The sequence below is a fragment of the Scyliorhinus canicula genome, chromosome 21 (assembly GCF_902713615.1).
Source record: "Scyliorhinus canicula chromosome 21, sScyCan1.1, whole genome shotgun sequence".
Lineage (NCBI taxonomy): Eukaryota > Metazoa > Chordata > Chondrichthyes > Carcharhiniformes > Scyliorhinidae > Scyliorhinus > Scyliorhinus canicula.
In genome coordinates, this window is record NC_052166.1 from 13,977,580 (window position 1) to 13,994,793 (window position 17,214).

The 17,214-nt window shown below is 43.4% G+C and overlaps 1 protein-coding gene across 1 annotated transcript in view; it reads right to left on the bottom strand.

The window, feature by feature from the left end:
* The window catches only part of LOC119955791 (alpha-1-microglobulin/bikunin precursor), a 145,637-nt gene that overhangs the window by 32,226 nt on the left and 96,197 nt on the right, over positions 1 to 17,214 (bottom strand). The window contains exon 8 of the mRNA XM_038782371.1: positions 9,227 to 9,394. Within this exon, the coding sequence (XP_038638299.1) occupies positions 9,227 to 9,394 (168 nt within the window). The remainder of the gene's footprint in view (positions 1 to 9,226; positions 9,395 to 17,214) is intronic.

The window sequence follows — 17,214 nt, forward strand, 5'->3', positions numbered from 1 at the left end:
ACACTGACTGGTGTACCCTGACTGAGAGTACACTGACTGGTGTACCCTGACTGAGAGTACACTGACTGAGAGTACACTGACTGGTGTACCCTGACTGAGAGTAAACTGACTGAGAGTACACTGACTGGTGTACTCTGACTGAGAGTACACTGACTGAGAGTACACTGACTGGTTTACTCTGACTGAGAGTACACTGACTGGTGTGCCCTGACTGAGAGTACACTGACTGGTGTACCCTGACTGAGAGTACACTGACTGAGAGTACACTGACTGGTGTTCTCTGACTGAGAGTACACTGACTGGTGTACCCTGACTGAGACTACACTGACTGAGAGTTCACTGACTGGTGTACTCTGACTGAGACCACACTGACTGAGAGTTCACTGACTGAGAGTACACTGACTGGTGTACCCTGACTGAGAGTACACTGACTGAAAGTACACTGACTGGTGTACTCTGACTGAGAGTACACTGACTGGTGTACCCTGACTGAGAGTACACTGACTGAGAGTTCACTGACTGGTGTACCCTGACTGAGAGTACACTGACTGAGAGTACACTGACTGGTGTACCCTGACTGAGACTACACTGACTGAGAGTTCACTGACTGGTGTACTCTGACTGAGAGTACACTGACTGGTGTACCCTGACTGAGAGTACACTGACTGGTGTACCCTGACTGAGACTACACTGACTGAGAGTTCACTGACTGGTGTACTCTGACTGGTGTACTCTGACTGAGAGTACACTGACTGAGACTACACTGACTGAGAGTAGACTGACTGGTGTACTCTGACTGAGAGTTCACTGACTGGTGTACCCTGACTGAGAGTACACTGACTGAGAGTACACTGACTGGTGTACACTGACTGAGAGTACACTGACTGGTGTACCCTGACTGAGAGTACACTGACTGAGAGTACACTGACTGAGAGTACACTGACTGGTGTACCCTGACTGAGAGTACACTGACTGAGAGTACACTGACTGAGAGTACACTGACTGGTGTACTCTGACTGAGAGTACACTGACTGGTGTACCTGACTGAGAGTACACTGACTGAGAGTACACTGACTGGTGTACCCTGACTGAGAGTACACTGACTGAGAGTACACTTACTGGTGTACTCTGACTGAGAGTACACTGACTGGTGTACCTGACTGAGAGTACACTGACTGGTCTATCCTGACTGAGAGTACACTGACTGAACACAGGAATGTACACTCAGTGTATGAACACAGGAATGTACACTCAGTGTATGAACACAGGAATGTACACTCAGTGTATGAACACAGGAATGTACACTCAGTGTGTATACACAGGAATGTACACTCAGTGTATATACACAGGAATGTACACTCAGTGTGTACACACAGGAATGTACACTCAGTGTGTATGCACAGGAATGTACACTCAGTGTGTATACACAGGAATGTATACTCAGTGTATATACACAGGAATGTACACTCAGTGTATCAACACAGGAATGTACACTCTGTGTATGAACACAGGAATGTACACTCAGTGTATATACACAGGAATGTACGCTCAGTGTGTATACACAGGAATGTACACTCAGTGTATATACACAGGAATGTACACTCAGTGTGTATACACAGGAATGCACACTCTGTGTATATACACAGGAATGTACACTCCGTGTATGAACACAGGAATGTACACTCAGTGTATGAACACAGGAATGTACACTCAGTGTATGAACACAGGAATGTACACTCAGTGTGAATATACAGGAATGTACACTCAGTGTGTATTCACAGGAATGTACACTCAATGTATATACATAGGAATGTACACTCAGTGTGTATACACAGGAATTTACAGTCAGTGTATATACACAGGAATGTACACTCAGTGTGTATACACAGGAATGTACACTCAGTGTATATACACAGGAATGTACACTCAGTGTGTATACACAGGAATGTACACACTGTCGAAAGACAGGAATGTAAACTTACAGTCGAAATTCAGAAATCTACACTCACTGTGGAAAGACAGGAATGGGCACACACTTTACAAACACGGGAATGTAAACTCATTGGAGAAACTCAGAAATCTACACTCTGGAGAACACAGGAATGTACATTAAGTATATGAACACAGGGATTCATTGTAGAAATTCAGGAATGTAAACTTACTGTCCAAACACAGGAATGTACACTCAGTGTATAAACACAGGAAAGTAAACTCACTGTATGAACACAGGATGTACACAGTACATAAACACAGGAATGTAAAGCCCTTGTATAAGCACAGGGATGGAGACTCGGTGTATAAACACAGGGATGGAGACTCAGTGTATAATCACAGGAATGGACACTCGGTGTATAAACACAGTGATCGACACTCGGTGTATAAACCCAGGGATGGACACTCGGTGCCTAATCACAGGGATGGGTACTCGATGTATGAACACAGGGATGGACACTCGATGTATAAACACAGGGATGGACACTCGGTGTATAAACACAGGGTGGACACTCGGTGTATAAACACAGGGATGGACACTCGGTGTATAAACACAGGGATGGACACTCGGTGTATAAACACAGGGATGGACACCCCGTGTATAAACACAGGGATGGAGACTCAGTGTATAAACACAGGGATGGACACCCCGTGTATAAACACAGGGATGGACACTCGGTGTATAAACACAGGGATGGACACTCGGTGTATAAACACAGGGATGGGCACTTGGTGTATAAACACAGGGATGGAGACTCGGTGTATAAACACAGGGATGGACACCCCGTGTATAAACACAGGGATGGACACTCAGTGTATAAACACAGGGATGGACACTCGGTGTATAAACACAGGGATAGTCATTCAGTGTATAAACACAGGGTGGACACTCGGTGACACCCCGTGTATAAACACAGGGATGGACACTCGGTGTATAAACACAGGGATAGACATTCAGTGTATAAACACAGGGATGGACACCCCGTGTATAAACACAGGGATGGACACTCGGTGTATAAACACATGGATGGACACTCGGTGTATAAACACAGGGTGGACACTCGGTGTATAAACACAGGGATGGGCACTCGGTGTGAATACACAGCAATATACACTCAGTGTATATACACAGGAATGTACACTCAGTGTATATACATAGGAATGTACACTCGGTGTGTATACACAGGAATGTACACTCAGTGTATCAACACAGGAATGTACACTCAGTGTATATACACAGGAATGTACACTCAGTGTATATACACAGGAATGTACACTTAGTGTATGAACACAGGAATGTACACTCAGTGTGTATTCACAGGAATGTACACTCTGTGTGAATACACAGGAATGTACACTCAGTGTGTATACACAGGAATGTACACTCAGTGTATATACACAGGAATGTACACTTAGTGTATGAACACAGGAATGTACACTCAGTGTATATACACAGGAATGTACACTCAGTGTATATACACAGGAATGTACACTCAGTGTGAATACACAGGAATGTACACTCAGTGTGTATACACAGGAATGTACACTCAGTGTATATACACAGGAATGTACACTCAGTGTATCAACACAGGAATGTACACTCAGTATATATACACAAGAATGTACACTCAGTGTGTATTCACAGGAATGTACACTCAGTGTGTATACACAGGAATGTACACTCAGTGTATATACACAGGAATGTACACTCAGTGTGTATACACAGGAATGTACACTCCGTGTATATACACAGGAATGTACACTCAGTGTATATACACAGGAATGTACACTCGGTGTGTATACACAGGAATGTACACTCAATGTATATACATAGGAATGTACACTCAGTGTGTATACACAGGAATTTACACTCAGTGTATATACACAGGAATGTACACTCAGTGTGTATACACAGGAATGTACATTCTGTCGAAAGACAGGAATGTAAACTGACAGTTGAAATTCAGAAATCTACACTCACTGTAGAAAGTCAGGAATGTGCACACACTTTACAAACACGGGAATGTAAACTCATTGGAGAAACTCAGAAATCTACACTCTGGAGAACACAGGAATGTACATTAAGTATATGAACACAGGGATTCATTGTAGAAATGCAGGAATGTAAACTTACTGTCAAAACACAGGAATGTACACTCAGTGTATAAACACAGGAAAGTAAACTCACTGTATGAACACAGGAATGTAAAGCCCTTGTATAAGCACAGGGATGGAGACTCGGTGTATAAACACAGGGATGGACACCCCGTGTATAAACACAGGGATGGAGACTCAGTGTATAAACACAGGGATGGACACTCAGTGTATAAACACAGGGATGGACACTCGGTGTATAAACACAGGGATAGACACTCAGTGTATAAACACAGGGTGGACACTCAGTGTATAAACACAGGGTGGACACTCGGTGTATAAACACAGGGATGGACACTCGGTGTATAAACACAGGGATGGACACTCGGTGTATAAACACAGGGTGGACACTCGGTGTATAAACACAGGGATGGGCACTCGGTGTATAATCACAGGGATGGATACTCAGTGTATAAACACAGGGATAGACACTCGGTGTATAAACACAGGGATGGACACTTGTTGTATAAACACAGGGATGGACACTCGGTGTATAATCACAGGGATGGATATCCAGTGTATAAACACAGGGAGGGACACCCCCGTGTATAAACACAGTGATAGACACTCGGTGTTTAAACCCAGGGATGGACACTCGGTGCCTAAACACAGGGATGGACACTCGGTGCCTAAACACAGGGATGGACACTCGGTGCATAAACACAGGGATGGACACTCGGTGTATAAACACAGGAATGGACACCCAGTGTATAAATACAGGGATGGACACTCGGTGTATAAACACAGGGATGGATACTCAGTGTATAAACACACGGATGGGCACTCGGTGTATAAACACAGGATGGACACTCGGTGTATAAACGCAGGGATGGACACTCAGCGTATAAACACAGGGTGGACACTCAGTGTATAAACACACGGATGGGCACTCGGTGTATAAACACAGGGATGGACACTCGGTGTATAAACACAGGATGGACACTCGGTGTATAAACACAGGGATGGACACTCGGTGTATAAACACAGGGAGGGACACTCGATGTATAAACACAGGGATGGACACTCGATGTATAAACACAGGGATGGACACTCGATGTATAAACACAGGGATGGGCACTCGGTGTATAAACACAGGGTGGACACTCGGTGTATAAACACAGGGATGGACACTCGATGTATAAACACAGGGATGGACACTCGATGTATAAACACAGGTTAGGTGGATTGGCCATGCTAAATTGCCCGTAGTGTCCTAATAAAAGTAAGGTTAAGGTTGTTGGGTTACGGGTATAGGGTGGATACGTGGGTTTGAGTAGGGTGATCATGGCTCGGCACAACATTGAGGGCCGAAGGGCCTGTTCTGTGCTGTACTGTTCTATGATGGACACTCGGTGTATAAACGCAGGGATGGGCACTCAGTGTATAAACACAGGGATGGACACTCGGTGTATAATCACAGGGATGGACACTCAGTGTATAAACACAGGGATGGACACTCGGTGTATAAACACAGGGAGGGACACTCGATGTATAAACACAGGGATGGACACTCGATGTATAAACACAGGGATGGACACTCGGTGTATAAACACAGGGTGGATACTCAGTGTATAAACACAGGGATGGACACTCAGCGTATAAACACAGGGTGGACACTCAGTCTATAAACACAGGGATGGACACTCGGTGTATAAACACAGGGATGGACACTCGGTGTATAAACACAGGGATGGACACTCGGTGTATAAACACAGGATGGACACTCGGTGTATAAACACAGGGATGGACACTCGGTGTATAAACACAGGGAGGGACACTCGATGTATAAACACAGGGATGGACACTCGATGTATAAACACAGGGATGGACACTCGATGTATAAACACAGGGATGGGCACTCGGTGTATAAACACAGGGTGGACACTCGGTGTATAAACACAGGGATGGACACTCGATGTATAAACACAGGGATGGACACTCGATGTATAAACACAGGTTAGGTGGATTGGCCATGCTAAATTGCCCGTAGTGTCCTAATAAAAGTAAGGTTAAGGTTGTTGGGTTACGGGTATAGGGTGGATACGTGGGTTTGAGTAGGGTGATCATGGCTCGGCACAACATTGAGGGCTGAAGGGCCTGTTCTGTGCTGTACTGTTCTATGATGGACACTCGGTGTATAAACGCAGGGATGGGCACTCTGTGTATAAACACAGGGATGGACACTCGGTGTATAATCACAGGGATGGACACTCAGTGTATAAACACAGGGATGGACACTCGGTGTATAAACACAGGGAGGGACACTCGATGTATAAACACAGGGATGGACACTCGATGTATAAACACAGGGATGGACACTCGGTGTATAAACACAGGGTGGATACTCAGTGTATAAACACAGGGATGGACACTCAGCGTATAAACACAGGGTGGACACTCAGTCTATAAACACAGGGATGGACACTCGGTGTATAAACACAGGGATGGACACTCGGTGTATAAACACAGGGATGGACACTCGGTGTATAAACACAGGGATAGACACTCAGTGTATAAACACAGGGTGGACACTCAGTGTATAAACACAGGGTGGACACTCGGTGTATAAACACAGGGATGGACACTCGGTGTATAAACACAGGGATGGACACTCGGTGTATAAACACAGGGTGGACACTCGGTGTATAAACACAGGGATGGGCACTCGGTGTATAATCACAGGGATGGATACTCAGTGTATAAACACAGGGATAGACACTCGGTGTATAAACACAGGGATGGACACTTGTTGTATAAACACAGGGATGGACACTCGGTGTATAATCACAGGGATGGATATCCAGTGTATAAACACAGGGAGGGACACCCCCGTGTATAAACACAGTGATAGACACTCGGTGTTTAAACCCAGGGATGGACACTCGGTGCCTAAACACAGGGATGGACACTCGGTGCCTAAACACAGGGATGGACACTCGGTGCATAAACACAGGGATGGACACTCGGTGTATAAACACAGGAATGGACACCCAGTGTATAAATACAGGGATGGACACTCGGTGTATAAACACAGGGATGGATACTCAGTGTATAAACACACGGATGGGCACTCGGTGTATAAACACAGGATGGACACTCGGTGTATAAACGCAGGGATGGACACTCAGCGTATAAACACAGGGTGGACACTCAGTGTATAAACACACGGATGGGCACTCGGTGTATAAACACAGGGATGGACACTCGGTGTATAAACACAGGATGGACACTCGGTGTATAAACACAGGGATGGACACTCGGTGTATAAACACAGGGAGGGACACTCGATGTATAAACACAGGGATGGACACTCGATGTATAAACACAGGGATGGACACTCGATGTATAAACACAGGGATGGGCACTCGGTGTATAAACACAGGGTGGACACTCGGTGTATAAACACAGGGATGGACACTCGATGTATAAACACAGGGATGGACACTCGATGTATAAACACAGGTTAGGTGGATTGGCCATGCTAAATTGCCCGTAGTGTCCTAATAAAAGTAAGGTTAAGGTTGTTGGGTTACGGGTATAGGGTGGATACGTGGGTTTGAGTAGGGTGATCATGGCTCGGCACAACATTGAGGGCCGAAGGGCCTGTTCTGTGCTGTACTGTTCTATGATGGACACTCGGTGTATAAACGCAGGGATGGGCACTCAGTGTATAAACACAGGGATGGACACTCGGTGTATAATCACAGGGATGGACACTCAGTGTATAAACACAGGGATGGACACTCGGTGTATAAACACAGGGAGGGACACTCGATGTATAAACACAGGGATGGACACTCGATGTATAAACACAGGGATGGACACTCGGTGTATAAACACAGGGTGGATACTCAGTGTATAAACACAGGGATGGACACTCAGCGTATAAACACAGGGTGGACACTCAGTCTATAAACACAGGGATGGACACTCGGTGTATAAACACAGGGATGGACACTCGGTGTATAAACACAGGGATGGACACTCGGTGTATAAACACAGGATGGACACTCGGTGTATAAACACAGGGATGGACACTCGGTGTATAAACACAGGGAGGGACACTCGATGTATAAACACAGGGATGGACACTCGATGTATAAACACAGGGATGGACACTCGATGTATAAACACAGGGATGGGCACTCGGTGTATAAACACAGGGTGGACACTCGGTGTATAAACACAGGGATGGACACTCGATGTATAAACACAGGGATGGACACTCGATGTATAAACACAGGTTAGGTGGATTGGCCATGCTAAATTGCCCGTAGTGTCCTAATAAAAGTAAGGTTAAGGTTGTTGGGTTACGGGTATAGGGTGGATACGTGGGTTTGAGTAGGGTGATCATGGCTCGGCACAACATTGAGGGCTGAAGGGCCTGTTCTGTGCTGTACTGTTCTATGATGGACACTCGGTGTATAAACGCAGGGATGGGCACTCTGTGTATAAACACAGGGATGGACACTCGGTGTATAATCACAGGGATGGACACTCAGTGTATAAACACAGGGATGGACACTCGGTGTATAAACACAGGGAGGGACACTCGATGTATAAACACAGGGATGGACACTCGATGTATAAACACAGGGATGGACACTCGGTGTATAAACACAGGGTGGATACTCAGTGTATAAACACAGGGATGGACACTCAGCGTATAAACACAGGGTGGACACTCAGTCTATAAACACAGGGATGGACACTCGGTGTATAAACACAGGGATGGACACTCGGTGTATAAACACAGGGATGGACACTCGGTGTATAAACACAGGGATGGACACTCGATGTATAAACACAGGGATGGACACTCGATGTATAAACACAGGGCTGGACACTCAGCGTATAAACACAGGGTGGACACTCAGTCTATAAACACAGGGATGGACACTCGGTGTATAAACACAGGGATGGACACTCCGTGTCTAAACACAGGGATGGACACTCGGTGTATAAACACAGGGATGGACACTCGGTGTATAAACACAGGGATGGACACTCGGTGTATAAACACAGGGATGGACACTCGGTGTATAAACACAGGGATGGACACTCGGTATATATATCTCACCAACAGTCCGGCAGGTCTGCAAACATTTCCGCTCGGTGTTAAAGTTGTTCCCGTTCCCAAGGCAACCACCATAATTAAACTTCTCACAGTTCATCAAGGTGTGGTTGTAATAGAACCTTGCTTCATGACCAAAACAGGGACCAGCATCAGGTTTCAGTTGGCATGATTCTTAAGAAAATGAAAAGAACGGAATTAATTCATCAAAGGCTACATAAAACCTTAAAACACATATCCAGACACCCAGACCCCAGCAGATCACAATGCAGGAAATCAAGGAATCCCTACTGTGCAGAATGAGGCCATTCGGCCCATTGAGTCTGCATCGACCCTCTGAAAGTACACCCTAAACCAAGCACAACACCATATCTTACAATCACTTATAGGAGCAATTTAGCATATCCAATCTACCTAAGCTGCACATCTTTGGACTGTGTGAGGAAATCGGACCACCCGGAGGAAACCCAAGCAGACACGGGGAGGCAACGTGCAAATTCCACACAGCCAGTTACCCTAGGTTGGAATTGAACCCGAGTCCCTGGCGCTGTGAGATAGCAGTGCTAACCTCTGTGCCATCGTGCTGCCCCATACTGAGAATGAAGTATCAACCCCACACAGTTAGTCTCACGGTACTGTATTAAGTCTTTCACCGAGTACTATATCCCATTCTGCTCTCAGTAATATAGACAGTGTTATACCCATTGTTGTACTCAGTGCTGTATCCCATTCTGCTCTCAGTAATATAGACAGTGTTATACCCATTGTTGTACTCAGTGCTCTATCCCATTCTGCTCTCAGTAATATAGACAGTGTTATACCCATTGTTGTACTCAGTGCTGTATCCCATTCTGCTCTCAGTAAAATAGACAGTGTTATACCCATTGTTGTACTCAGTGCTGTATCCCATTCTGCTCTCAGTAATATAGACAGTGTTATACCCATTGTTGTACTCAGTGCTCTATCCCATTCTGCTCTCAGTAATATAGACAGCGTTATACCCATTGTTGTACTCAGTGCTGTATCCCATTCTGCTCTCAGTAATATAGACAGTGTTATACCCATTGTTGTACTCAGTGCTATACCCCATTCTGCTCTCAGTAATATAGACAGTTATACCCATTGTTGTACTCAGTGCTCTATCCCATTCTGCTCTCAGTAATATAGACAGTGTTATACCCATTTTTGTACTCAGTGCTGTATCCCATTCTGCTCTCAGTAATATAGACAGTGTTATACCCATTGTTGTACTCAGTGCTCTATCCCATTCTGCTCTCAGTAATATAGACAGTGTTATACCCATTGTTGTACTCAGTGCTGTATCGCATTCTGCTCTCAGTAATATAGACAGTGTTATACCCATTGTTGTACTCAGTGCTGTATCCCATTCTGCTCTCAGTAATATAGACAGTGTTATACCCATTGTTGTACTCAGTGCTCGATCCCATTCTGCTCTCAGTAATATAGACAGTGTTATACCCATTGTTGTACTCAGTGATGTATCCCATTCTGCTCTCAGTAATATAGACAGTGTTATACCCATTGTTGTACTCAGTGCTGTATCCCATTCTGCTCTCAGTAATATAGACAGTGTTATACCCATTGTTGTACTCAGTGCTATACCCCATTCTGCTCTCAGTAATATAGACAGTGTTATACCCATTGTTGTACTCAGTGCTCTATCCCATTCTGCTGTCAGTAATATAGACAGTGTTATACCCATTGTTGTACTCAGTGCTGTCTCCCATTCTGCTCTCAGTAATATAGTAAGAAGTCTTACAACACCAGGTTAAAGTCCAACAGGTTTGTTTCAAACTCGAGCTTTCGGAGCGCAGCTCCTTCCTCAGGTGAATGGAGAGGTATGATCCAAAATCATTTATATAGACAAAATGAGAGATGCCGGAAATGGTTGGAATGCGAGCATTTGCAGGTAACCAAATCATTACAGATCCGCCAACTCTCAGTAATATAGACAGCGTTATACCCATTGTTGTACTCAGTGCTCGATCCCATTCTGCTCTCAGTAATATAGACAGTGTTATACCCATTGTTGTACTCAGTGCTCTATCCCATTCTGCTCTCAGTAATATAGACAGTGTTTTACCCATTGTTGTACTCAGTGCTTGATCCCATTCTGCTCTCAGTAATATAGACAGTGTTATACCCATTGTTGTACTCAGTGCTGTACCCCATTCTGCTCTCAGTAATATAGACAGTGTTATACCCATTGTTGTACTCAGTGCTCGATCCCATTCTGCTCTCAGTAATATAGACAGCGTTATACCCATTGTACTCAGTGCTCGATCCCATTCTGCTCTCAGTAATATAGACAGTGTTATACCCATTGTTGTACTCAGTGCTGTATCCCATTCTGCTCTCAGTAATACAGACAGTGTTATACCCATTGTTGTACTCAGTGCTGTATCCCATTCTGCTCTCAGTAATATAGACAGTGTTATACCCATTGTTGTACTCAGTGCTCTATCCCATTCTGCTCTCAGTAATATAGACAGTGTTATACCCATTGTTGTACTCAGTGCTCTATCCCATTCTGCTCTCAGTAATATAGACAGTGTTATACCCATTGTTGTACTCAGTGCTATACCCCATTCTGCTCTCAGTAATATAGACAGTTATACCCATTGTTGTACTCAGTGCTCGATCCCATTCTGCTCTCAGTAATATAGACAGTGTTATACCCATTGTTGTACTCAGTGCTATACCCCATTCTGCTCTCAGTAATATAGACAGTGTTATACCCATTGTACTCAGTGCTGTATCCCATTCTGCTCTCAGTAATATAGACAGTGTTATACCCATTGTTGTACTCAGTGCTCGATCCCATTCTGCTCTCAGTAATATAGACAGTGTTATACCCATTGTTGTACTCAGTGCTGTCTCCCATTCTGCTCTCAGTAATATAGACAGTGTTATACCCATTGTTGTACTCAGTGCTGTATCCCATTCTGCTCTCAGTAATATAGACAGTGTTATACCCATTGTTGTACTCAGTGCTCGATCCCATTCTGCTCTCAGTAATATAGACAGTGTTATACCCATTGTTGTACTCAGTGCTGTATCCCATTCTGCTCTCAGTAATATAGACAGTGTTATACCCATTGTTGTACTCAGTGCTCTATCCCATTCTGCTCTCAGTAATATAGACAGTGTTATACCCATTGTTGTACTCAGTGCTCGATCCCATTCTGCTCTCAGTAATATAGACAGTGTTATACCCATTGTTGTACTCAGTGCTGTATCCTATTCTGCTCTCAGTAATATAGACAGTGTTATACCCATTGTTGTACTCAGTGCTGTCTCTCATTCTGCTCTCAGTAATATAGACAGTGTTATACCCATTGTTGTACTCAGTGCACTATCCCATTCTGCTCTCAGTAATATAGACAGTGTTATACCCATTGTTGTACTCAGTGCTATACCCCATTCTGCTCTCAGTAATATAGACAGTTATACCCATTGTTGTACTCAGTGCTCGATCCCATTCTGCTCTCAGTAATATAGACAGTGTTATACCCATTGTTGTACTCAGTGCTATACCCCATTCTGCTCTCAGTAATATAGACAGTGTTATACCCATTGTACTCAGTGCTGTATCCCATTCTGCTCTCAGTAATATAGACAGTGTTATACCCATTGTTGTACTCAGTGCTCGATCCCATTCTGCTCTCAGTAATATAGACAGTGTTATACCCATTGTTGTACTCAGTGCTGTCTCCCATTCTGCTCTCAGTAATATAGACAGTGTTATACCCATTGTTGTACTCAGTGCTGTATCCCATTCTGCTCTCAGTAATATAGACAGTGTTATACCCATTGTTGTACTCAGTGCTCTATCCCATTCTGCTCTCAGTAATATAGACAGTGTTATACCCATTGTTGTACTCAGTGCTGTATCCTATTCTGCTCTCAGTAATATAGACAGTGTTATACCCATTGTTGTACTCAGTGCTGTCTCCCATTCTGCTCTCAGTAATATAGACAGTGTTATACCCATTGTTGTACTCAGTGCTGTATCCCATTCTGCTCTCAGTAATATAGACAGTGTTATACCCATTGTTGTACTCAGTGCTCTATCCCATTCTGCTCTCAGTAATATAGACAGTGTTATACCCATTGTTGTACTCAGTGCTCGATCCCATTCTGCTCTCAGTAATATAGACAGTGTTATACCCATTGTTGTACTCAGTGCTGTATCCTATTCTGCTCTCAGTAATATAGACAGTGTTATACCCATTGTTGTACTCAGTGCTGTCTCTCATTCTGCTCTCAGTAATATAGACAGTGTTATACCCATTGTTGTACTCAGTGCTGTCTCTCATTCTGCTCTCAGTAATATAGACAGTGTTATACCCATTGTTGTACTCAGTGCTATACCCCATTCTGCTCTCAGTAATATAGACAGTGTTATACCCATTGTTGTACTCAGTGCTGTCTCTCATTCTGCTCTCAGTAATATAGACAGTGTTATACCCATTGTTGTACTCAGTGCTGTCTCTCATTCTGCTGTCAGTAATATAGACAGTGTTATACCCATTGTTGTACTCAGTGCTGTCTCTCATTCTGCTGTCAGTAATATAGACAGTGTTATACCCATTGTTGTACTCAGTGCTGTCTCTCATTCTGCTGTCAGTAATATAGACAGTGTTATACCCATTGTACTCAGTGCTCGATCCCATTCTGCTCTCAGTAATATAGACAGTGTTATACCCATTGTTGTACTCAGTGCTGTATCCCATTCTGCTGTCAGTAATATAGACAGCGTTATACCCATTGTTGTACTCAGTGCTCGATCCCATTCTGCTCTCAGTAATATAGACAGTGTTATACCCATTGTTGTACTCAGTGCTATACCCCATTCTGCTCTCAGTAATATAGACAGTGTTATACCCATTGTTGTACTCAGTGCTATACCCCATTCTGCTCTCAGTAATATAGACAGTGTTATACCCATTGTTGTACTCAGTGCTGTACCCCATTCTGCTCTCAGTAATATAGACAGTGTTATACCCATTGTTGTACTCAGTGCTGTATCCCATTCTGCTCTCAGTAATATAGACAGTGTTATACCCATTGTTGTACTCAGTGCTGTCTCTCATTCTGCTGTCAGTAATATAGACAGTGTTATACCCATTGTACTCAGTGCTCGATCCCATTCTGCTGTCAGTAATATAGACAGCGTTATACCCATTGTTGTACTCAGTGCTGTATCCCATTCTGCTCTCAGTAATATAGACAGTGTTATACCCATTGTTGTACTCAGTGCTGTATCCCATTCTGCTCTCAGTAATATAGACAGTGTTATACCCATTGTTGTACTCAGAGCTCTATCCCATTCTGCTCTCAGTAATATAGACAGTGTTATACCCATTGTTGTACTCAGTGCTGTATCCCATTCTGCTCTCAGTAATATAGACAGTGTTATAACCATTGTTGTACTCAGTGCTGTCTCTCATTCTGCTGTCAGTAATATAGACAGTGTTATACCCATTGTTGTACTCAGTGCTGTCTCTCATTCTGCTGTCAGTAATATAGACAGTGTTATACCCATTGTACTCAGTGCTCGATCCCATTCTGCTCTCAGTAATATAGACAGTGTTATACCCATTGTTGTACTCAGTGCTGTATCCCATTCTGCTGTCAGTAATATAGACAGCGTTATACCCATTGTTGTACTCAGTGCTCGATCCCATTCTGCTCTCAGTAATATAGACAGTGTTATACCCATTGTTGTACTCAGTGCTATACCCCATTCTGCTCTCAGTAATATAGACAGTGTTATACCCATTGTTGTACTCAGTGCTATACCCCATTCTGCTCTCAGTAATATAGACAGTGTTATACCCATTGTTGTACTCAGTGCTGTACCCCATTCTGCTCTCAGTAATATAGACAGTGTTATACCCATTGTTGTACTCAGTGCTGTATCCCATTCTGCTCTCAGTAATATAGACAGTGTTATACCCATTGTTGTACTCAGTGCTGTCTCTCATTCTGCTGTCAGTAATATAGACAGTGTTATACCCATTGTACTCAGTGCTCGATCCCATTCTGCTGTCAGTAATATAGACAGCGTTATACCCATTGTTGTACTCAGTGCTGTATCCCATTCTGCTCTCAGTAATATAGACAGTGTTATACCCATTGTTGTACTCAGTGCTGTATCCCATTCTGCTCTCAGTAATATAGACAGTGTTATACCCATTGTTGTACTCAGAGCTCTATCCCATTCTGCTCTCAGTAATATAGACAGTGTTATACCCATTGTTGTACTCAGTGCTGTATCCCATTCTGCTCTCAGTAATATAGACAGTGTTATAACCATTGTTGTACTCAGTGCTATATCCCATTCTGCTCTCAGTAATATAGACAGCGTTATACCCATTGTTGTACTCAGTGCTGTATCCCATTCTGCTCTCAGTAATATAGACAGTGTTATACCCATTGTTGTACTCAGTGCTCTATCCCATTCTGCTCTCAGTAATATAGACAGTGTTATACCCATTGTTGTACTCAGTGCTGTATCCCATTCTGCTCTCAGTAATATAGACAGTGTTATACCTATTGTACTCAGTGCTCGATCCCATTCTGCTCTCAGTAATATAGACAGTGTTATACCCATTGTTGTACTCAGTGCTCGATCCCATTCTGCTCTCAGTAATATAGACAGTGTTTTACCTATTGTACTCAGTGCTCGATCCCATTCTGCTCTCAGTAATATAGACAGTGTTATACCCATTGTTGTACTCAGTGCTGTATCCCATTCTGCTCTCAGTAATATAGACAGCGTTATACCCATTGTTCTACTCAGTGCTGTCTCCCATTCTGCTGTCAGTAATATAGACAGTGTTATACCCATTGTACTCAATGCTGTATCCCATTCTGCTCTCAGTAATATAGACAGTGTTATACCCATTGTACTCAATGCTGTATCCCATTCTGCTCTCAGTAATATAGACAGTGTTATACCCATTGTTGTACTCAGTGCTCGATCCCATTCTGCTCTCAGTAATATAGACAGTGTTATACCCATTGTTGTACTCAGTGCTGTCTCCCATTCTGCTCTCAGTAATATAGACAGTGTTATACCCATTGTTGTACTCAGTGCTCGATCCCATTCTGCTCTCAGTAATATAGACAGTGTTATACCCATTGTTGTACTCAGTGCTCGATCCCATTCTGCTCTCAGTAATATAGACAGTGTTATACCCATTGTTGTACTCAGTGCTGTCTCCCATTCTGCTCTCAGTAATATAGACAGTGTTATACCCATTGTTGTACTCAGTGCTGTATCCCATTCTGCTCTCAGTAATATAGACAGTGTTATACCCATTGTTGTACTCAGTGCTCTATCCCATTCTGCTCTCAGTAATATAGACAGTGTTATACCCATTATTGTACTCAGTGCTGTATCCTATTCTGCTCTCAGTAATATAGACAGTGTTATACCCATTGTTGTACTCAGTGCTGTATCCCATTCTGCTCTCAGTAATATAGACAGTGTTATACCCATTGTTGTACTCAGTGCTGTATCCCATTCTGCTCTCAGTAATATAGACAGTGTTATACCCATTGTTGTACTCAGTGCTCTATCCCATTCTGCTCTCAGTAATATAGACAGTGTTATACCCATTGTTGTACTCAGTGCTCGATCCCATTCTGCTCTCAGTAATATAGACAGTGTTATACCCATTGTTGTACTCAGTGCTGTATCCTATTCTGCTCTCAGTAATATAGACAGTGTTATACCCATTGTTGTACTCAGTGCTGTCTCTCATTCTGCTCTCAGTAATATAGACAGTGTTATACCCATTGTTGTACTCAGTGCTGTCTCTCATTCTGCTCTCAGTAATATAGACAGTGTTATACCCATTGTTGTACTCAGTGCTATACCCCATTCTGCTCTCAGTAATATAGACAGTGTTATACCCATTGTTGTACTCAGTGCTGTCTCTCATTCTGCTCTCAGTAATATA